Source organism: Tenrec ecaudatus, chromosome 8 (genome assembly GCF_050624435.1).
Source record: "Tenrec ecaudatus isolate mTenEca1 chromosome 8, mTenEca1.hap1, whole genome shotgun sequence".
Classification (NCBI taxonomy): domain Eukaryota; kingdom Metazoa; phylum Chordata; class Mammalia; order Afrosoricida; family Tenrecidae; genus Tenrec; species Tenrec ecaudatus.
Genome location: NC_134537.1, coordinates 29,556,003 through 29,564,519, shown reverse-complemented (window position 1 = coordinate 29,564,519; position 8,517 = coordinate 29,556,003). Strand labels below are relative to the sequence as shown.

Here is an 8,517-nt window from a genome sequence, read left to right as displayed (position 1 = left end):
TCCTATGGCTACCTTCTACTGCAGAGCTCTCGGACTCTTTAAAGTCAGTTACCTATCACCGATCCATTTTCTAGCTTCTACCCTTTCTTGTTGTCCTTGTGTGTTGATGTCATTTCCCCCTCTTGCTGTCATTCCATGCGAATTCAAAGGATAGCAGAGGTAAATGCAAGTTTTTAATCCTCTATGTTTAATTAGAAGATCTTAATTTATTTTGTGGATGGAGAAACTGAGGCCCAGGGAGCTGTAATGGCTTGCCCTAGATTGTGGAGCAGAATCACAGAATAGAAAGACAGTCTCCAGATCCCTAGGTCAATAGTCTTTGTGAACAACCAAAAAGCTATGAAAATAGGAGGAATACAGTAAATTCTAGGTTGGTTTGGTGGTTGTGCCTGGGGCTGGGGGTCGGGAGTGTGTGTATGCATAAACGGGCAGTTTTGTTGGAAGTGGCAAGAGATGGCCAGGAAAAAAAGGAGATAAAGTAATTATCTGAAATTAATTTCATTATCTTCAAATTCTTTGGAAATATTTACATTATATATAGCAGTCTCTCTCTGTGTACCTGGCTGTCTTAATTGAATCTCTATGTCCATTATTTTTGTTCTATACTCCATTATCCTCCAGAGACAGAATTTTTTTTTTCAAGGGATCTCCAGTGGCCAATAAATGGGCTTTGGGTCTCCACTCTGCACTTCCCCCTTCATTCACTATGGTAAGATTTTTTTTTTCTGATGATGCCTTATACCCGATCCCTTTGACACTTCGTGATTGCACAGGCTGGTGTGTTTCTTCCATGTGGGCTTTGTTGCTTCTGAGCTAGATGGTTGCTTGTTTACCTTCAAGCCTTTAAGACTCCAGACGCTATCTCTTTTGATAGCCGGGCACCATCAGCTTTCTTCACCACATTTGCTTGTTCACCCGCTTTGTCTTCAGTGGTTGTGTCTGGAGGATGAGCATCATAGAATGCCAATTTAATAGAAGAAAGTATTCATGCATTGAGGGAGTACTTGAGTAGAGGCCCAAGGTCCTTCCACCACCTTAATACTAAACCTATAAATATAGGCACATGGATCTATTTCCCCATCCATATATATATATATATATATATATATATATATATATATATATATATATTTGCATATGTACATGCCTTTGTGTAGACCTCTATAAATGCCTTTTACCTCCTAGCTCTTTCCTCTATTTCCCTTGACTTTCCTCCTGCCCCACTATCATGCTCCATCCCCACCTGGGTTTCAGCTATACCTCTTAGTTACATTACCCTTGATCATTCCCTACCAGGCCTGCCACACCCACCTCACCACCAATTTGGACAACTTGTTGTTCCCTTGTCCCTGGGTTTGTTAATACCACTTCCTTACCCCCACCCTGCCTCCCCCTATCCCATGTCCCCCAGAATTGTCAGTCCCATTGTTTTTCTTCCAGATAGTTCATCCAGCCTATCTTATTTAGACAGACCTGTGGAGATAATAACATGCACAAAAACAAGTCAGAGCAAAACCAAGCAACAGTATACAATAAAACAACAACAAAAAAACACTGACAAAGAACAAAATAAAACACAACAAGAAGGAAAAGCTTGTAGTTAGTTCAAGGATCGTTTGTTGGCCTTTAGGAGTGCTTTCCAGTCCAGTCTGTTGGGGCACCACGCCCTGGAGGGATACAATATTTTTTAATGTGGTGCCGCTCTAATGGCCTCCAACTTCAATTTCTTTCAATGGCTTCCCATTCCTTCTGGAGTAAAATCCAAATCCCCCTTTAATACAATTATCCAAGTTTCCAAGCTGCGCATGGAGAGAATGTGACAAAGAAAAGCAGAGGGAAAAGAGGGCAGAAGTTTTGGTGACGGAGGAGAAGCTAAATGACTCTATAGTGATAAAACTCTAAATAGTCTGCCATTGGGCCGAGTCTGACTCACAGTAATCATGCAGGACAGCGTAGAACTGCCCCTGTGAGTTTCTGAGACTTAAAATCTTTGTGGGAATAGATAGCCTCATCGTTCTCAGCAGGAATTATTGGTGGGTTTCAATTGCTGACCTTGTGACTAGCACCTCAATCTCTTTTCTTTCAAGACTGTAAAACAGAATCGCCTGATTTTTGCTATTACATAATTACATCAGTTATTAATTATTAATATTAATAACGATAGTAATTTCTTATAGCTGCTATCACAAAATCACCACAAACGTAATTCCTTAAACCAACCCAGGTTTATTATCTTCGATTTCTGAAGGTCAAATATCCAAATCAGTTTCACGGGATGAAAGTCAGGTATAAACAGAACTGAAATCTTAGGGAAGCTCAAGAGAGGGATCACTTCCTTGTCTTTTCCAATTTCTACATGGCTGTTTGCACTCCTTAGTTGTGGCCTCTTCCTCTCTCTTCAAAGCATATCATTCCGTCCTTTGGTTCTGTCATCAAGTCTCATTTTATTCTGACATTCATATTTTGACTTTCCTCTTATGGAGACTCCTATAATGATATTGGGCCCACCAGGGTAATACAGCATAATGTTCCATCTCTTAAATCAATCATCCAATTCCATCCATAGAAAATTCCATTTTGCCATGTAAATTAGCATAGCTACAGATTCTAAGGATTAGGACATGGACTTATTGGGAGCCATTATATAGCTCATCATCATAACATTCAGGTTAATACTAATGACTCTCAGTTATTATCAAGATAGGACCTAATGAGTGAGTTGGTGAATGAATGAAGATCCTGTAGTGATTTAATGCATAGGTATTGGAAGGTCACCATGTATTGGATCATATCTTCAGAAAAGATCCAGGAAATCAGTCCTTATTCTAAAAAGTTGAACTTGTTGGGTCAAAAATTCTCTCCTATCAAATGGCACACAGTTCATTGATTTCTCATCACCATTGAATTAAAACAAGGGAAAAATAAACAATTGTTTTCACCTTCTTACTTTGCTAGTAAAGGATCTGGCAGCAAAATAAAGGCAGACAACCACAACACACGCAGTGCCCCACTTGAACCACCATTTCAGGTGGTTCTGGTGAGAGCCATTGTTTGGTGGTGGAAAGCCAGGGGCTCGGCGATTTCCATAAGCCATTCTATGCCCAGACTCACAAAAGGCCGATGCTGCCGTGGTAGACCACTCAGCTCGAGATGTATTAGAAGTCCCGCTCCTGTGTGTGGCTCTTAAGACTGCCCCAGATGTGGTCTGAGGGGTTAGCTCATACCCTTGGGTCCCAGCCATGGCACGGCTGGACTCTGACATTTGCACTCCTACTTCAGCTGACTCCTGTGTGACTCTATTTTGGACCAACACGTCACTCACAGTAGGCAAGAAATTCCCAATATCCAGGTAGGAGAATGAAGTGAGTGGGTCTTGTAAGCCATGTTTACAAAAGCCAAGAACACATGCTTCGCAATTGGCTGTGTCGTGAGACCCGTTCAAAGGCACTTCTGCCACCACCGGGACCTCCCGAACAGTACTGAGGTCCTTGCCATAGAATCTCTCCAGAATACGCTGCACCAGGTTGTTCAGAATTGTACTGGTGCTCTCAGAAGAGAACGTGGGCTTCTCAAATTGGGACAGTTGACACTTTTTACACCTCTGAGCAAAGAATCGCATTAGCACCTGCCCCTGCGACGTCTGGAGGTTCCAGTTCATGTGGCAGAGGACCTGCACTTTGGCAGAAGCCCAGGCTCGAGAGCAGGAGGAACACTGGAACCTGCAGACAGAAGGAAGGCACCATTATGTTCTCTGCTGCTTGTTGACCAGAGGATCTCTTCTCTTCGATCCCTGTCAATTAGAGGAAAATTCAGGAATCTGTGATTGGGAGTGTTGCAATCACTGACACAGGGCAATCAATTGAGTTTCTGATATAATGTTTTCCCAGGGCCCACTGAATAGCTACCCATAAGTCACCATCAAGTGTGTCTCTTTGCTAGTGAACAATGTCTGGATGTCTGAGCTGGAAATAGCCTCTGTCTTGTGCCAGGGAAATATGTTCCTCATAAGAGTCACAGAAAATTCCCAAAAAGTCTCTATCTTGAGGCAAATACTTTAATTGGTGCTTAGCAGCATTGTACCATTTACCCTTAAAGCAACCCTCTGTTGACAATATAACCATTGAGTCATTTTTCTTTTATGAATTGAGGCTTGGAGAAGGTCGACTGAACCCAATATATGGACAAGAAAACTGAGTCATAAAGGGATTAAAAATTTGTTCTGTGTTTTACAGGCCTGTGTTTAATCCAGTGCCACGTGAAACCAACTGGCTGCTCTGGTGTATCACCTCTACCAAGCACCATGGCTAGTTTTCTACCCTGGGAAGTCAGCTAGACCCTGAAGCCGTGACGCTGGGTTAGAGACTCAAATGTACAGTTCGTATCAGGAGGTATTCTCTGAGCCTCAATTCATAAAAATAAAACTTCTCAAGGGTTACGTAGTAAAGACCCAATAAGAAACGTGAAGAAATATATATGGTAAACTACAGGCGCTTTTTAAAAATTGGTTGATAGCTTTCTCAAAGGGTGCTGGTAGGTGGCTTTTCTGCTATCAGGTTGACGAGTGATTTATCTAAACAGGAGAGGAATCTTCCTGCTTGGGGAGCATCAAAATAAAGTCATCATGCACCCCTCCCATAACTCTGGCTAACACAGAGAGAGACTTACATAGCTCATTGGATCACCAAGTCACACAGTGACTTCCGCATGGGCTCCGCCAAGGAGCTGGAAAGCCATGCTCTGTGGAGTCCTGGGAGGCCTCACTGAAAGAGCAGGCACTGCCACTAAAATATCCGTAACTCAGAATGCCGCCTAATACCGGTGAGTCCAACACATAGCGGTCCCATAGGACAGGGTAGAACTGTCCCATAGGGTTCCTAAGGCTGTAATGTTTACAAGAGCGGATGCCTCATCTTTGATTTTCCTATTTAACAGCTAAGCACTTTAGTCACTATACCACTAGGGAGGGCTCCTTTATATGCATTAATTGACTTCATATCAATATCAATATATAAATATATAAAGCACAATATATGTGAGATGAAATCAATTCATAAAGTCTTTCTAACCATAATCTCTGATGCTGGCAATATAATTATAAATTATAGTCCCTATGGCTGTGATATAATCCCATTTTAGGGGGAATTCTCTGTGATGCTAATGGACAGGATTAAGGTGGGATGTATCCTGAGTCTCATCCTAGCTAGAGGTGTGAAGTGACTCAACATTCTTTGTTTCCATGGGGATAGGGTATGCGGACCGATAACAACATCAAAGCCATTGCTCAGTTTTTAGAGCCTTCTTAGGAACAGACAGAATTCCCAGGAACATCAAGGAAGAAGATACACTAGTAGAGCATATTCAAGATCCCTCCTGCCTAAAGTGGTGGAGGCAGCAGAGACATGTCACACCAAGACCAGAGACCAAGGCCAGGAGACCAGGAGTCAGAGCCAAGGAGCAGCACTGAGACTGAGACTGAGACTCTGAGGCAGAGCATCAGGCTGGCCTCCTGGTGCGGGTGGCAGAGGCCAAGGGACCACATGACTGAGAGGCTGAGGCCCAGAGAGAGAGGCTGCTGGCTAAAAAGAGGAATTGCTGTCGACAAAAGATTTTATCTTTTATGTAGTCTTGACTCTTTTGACCCTAGCTTGTGATAACCTGGGAACTTCCCTAATAACAATAATAATCATTTTTAAACCTTCCAGGTACAATGAGGGGAGCGGTGGGTCAAGGGGAACTGATAACAACAGTTCAAAAAGAAAGAGGGTATTTTGAAACTGATTGTGGTAGCAGTTGTGCAATACTGCATGATGTGATCGAACTATGGAATGATAGATGTATTAGCTCCCAATAAAATGATTTGGGGGGGGGGAGGAATAAAACTTTTTAAATAAGAGAGAGAGAGAGACATATCAGTAAATAAAACCTTCAAACTCACTGCCATCAAGGCAATGCCAACTCACAGTGACCCTATCAGGCAGGGTAGCCCTGTCCCTGTGAGTTTCTGAGACTATAGCTCTTTATGAGAGTGGACAGCCCCATCTTTCTCTGAAAAATAAATGGGTGGTTTCGAACTGCTGGCCTTGCAGTGAGCAGGCCAACTCGTAATCACTAATCTGAGTGTTGTCTGGGTTCTGGGTGGCCACAGCAATGAGTTGTTGAACCCCGAAGAGAAGTAGAGTGCCAGAGGAGGGAGGGTTGGTATCAGAATAGGAGAAAGAGGATGGAGGAGGGGCCTGTCTGACTTAGGCAATTAGTCTTCTGTTTGTGTGGAGATGGATTCTCCCTCTGCCTTGTGTAGCCAAGGGAGATCACATGTGGCTTCCTCACCATTTTTGCAATATGATACACAGCTATATTATTCATTAGTATATTATTTTAAGAGATGGAAGTATATAGAAAGAAGTACTTGGGTGGTGCAAACCGATAAGCAAACTTTAGCCAAACCCACCCAGAGGCACCTGGGAAGAATAGCCCATGATCTGCTTCTGAATAGTCCTAGTCATGAACATCCTATGGAGCGACTCTACTGTGCATACATGGGGTTGTCATGTGTTGGAATGAACCGGATAGCAATCCACACCAATGACCAGTGTATGTAAATGTATATGTATCTAACACCGTTCTCTTGTATGCGTAGAGAGAGCACTTAGAGGTGCTCAGCTCCTCTCACAACTGTAACTCGAGCTGATACCAAGGCTCAAGTAGAAAGAAAATGTTTTGAAATTGATGATGGCAACATATGTACAAATGTACTTGACACAATGGATGGATGGGTGATGGTGACAAGAGCTGTATGAGCCCTGCAATGAAATGATTAAACCAACCAACCAACCTGTAACTCAATAGTTAGTCAAGGAAACCCCCAGGGGCAGGTCTACCCTGTCCTACAGGGTTGCTATGAGTCAGAATGCACTCGATGGGAGTGAGTTTGTAGTTTGAAACCCAAGGAGGCCATTTCAATCTGTCCTATAGAGTTGCTACGACTCAAAAAGGACTTCATGACAATGGGTCTGGCTTTTTCTCCAGTTATCCCTGGGCCCTCAATAAAAACTATGCTCCATAAGATTGCTTGCTCTCAGTCCTCTCCGAACACGACGGTGGGTCAGCTGAAGCCCAGAGAGATTGGTCGGGCCTGATGAGGAAGACTGCAGAAGGCGGGAGAGGCAGTCAGGAGCAAATGGAGTGGTGAGAGAATAGAAAGGCTGGTTGCTGAAACACAGAGGCATTGCTCGGAGAGTCTCAGAAAGCCTTAAAGAGGGCCACCTAGTAACATCAAGGTAAGCAGTTTAGTGAGTTGGAGGATAGAAGTTTCAACAATCAGACCCTAAAGAACCTTGTGACAACAGAAGAATGGAGAGCCTGGTGTCATTTACTCTTTTCACACACACACACACCCCATCATTGTATTGGGGGCTCTACAGTCCTTCTAACAATCCATACTCATTTATTCTTTTCGCAAGCCCTCAAAGCAGTGCTTGGCTGGTGCAAATGGTTAACGTGTTTGATGAGTAATGGAACGTAGCAGCTTGAATCCACCCAGAGGCTCCTGTGACGGCAGACGTGGTGCTCTACTTCTGAAAGATCAACTACTGAAACCCCTATGATGTACAATTCTATTCGGACATGACCTGGGTCACCATGAGAGTCAACTTGACTGCAACTAGTTGATTCGGGAAGGCAACCCTCCCTCTCAGCTCAGGAAGGTTTATGGCTTGGTAAACACTCGCTCACCTGCCAAAGGCTTTCTGCTGGTATTGCTTCCACCCATTGGCCACTCGGTCTGGCTGAATCATCTCATCCAGCCTCAAAGTCCATCTGTGCCAAGGTTCTTCCTGCTGCAACAAGGTTTGAAACATCCGCTCCCATGAGTTGATATCCACATCCATCCTCCTCCTCTGGAGCCAAGAGTTAGGGGAACTTCTTATTTACCAGCCACCCATGAAGAGGGGAGGAAAAAAAAGGTTTACATTTCTATTCCTGTGTTTGAAGACACACCTGGGTGTTCGGGTTTGTTTTGTTTTTGTTTGGGACCTGAGGCGTGCACAGAGCAAGTCTGTTATGAGGACAGACGCCAGCTGAGGTTTGCTGGTTTGGTAGTGGGTCCTGCTGAAAGACATGAGCACAGAGCTCTGGTCTACATTCTGGGGGTCTCTACATCAACTTTTAGTTTCTTTCTATCTCATTTTTTGAATAGGAAAGGCAATATGTTAGGCACAGAACATGGAGTACCATCTAACAGGAATAGTTTCTGCCCTGTAACTGCTCACACCTTGTTGGTGGGAAGGCAATTGGAGAACACGTGTTACCACACATACCAATGAATTATCTGGTGGAGGCCGGGGCTGGGGAGTATGTGGCTGTGGGTGTAAGATTATCCCTGGTCTTTTATAGGTGAGTGGCTCAAAGAAAACTTCGTAGCACAGTGGTTAAGCACTTAGTTGGGAATCAGAAGATTGGTGGTTGAAGTCCAGCCGGTAGCTCTGTTAGAAAGAGAGAAAGAGAGAGAGAAATCTGACA

General features: G+C 43.7%; 1 protein-coding gene across 1 annotated transcript; it reads right to left on the bottom strand.

Annotated features, from left to right (window-relative positions):
* Positions 1–1,703: 1,703 nt before the first annotated feature.
* Positions 1,704–7,886, bottom strand: RTP4 (receptor transporter protein 4). The gene is made up of 3 exons (XM_075555881.1): positions 7,732–7,886; positions 3,323–3,719; positions 1,704–1,799 (listed from the first exon to the last, which is right to left on the bottom strand). Exons 1-3 carry the CDS (start codon positions 7,884–7,886, stop codon positions 1,704–1,706), a joined length of 648 nt encoding a protein of 215 aa, XP_075411996.1.
* Between the last annotated feature and the right edge of the window lie 631 nt (positions 7,887–8,517).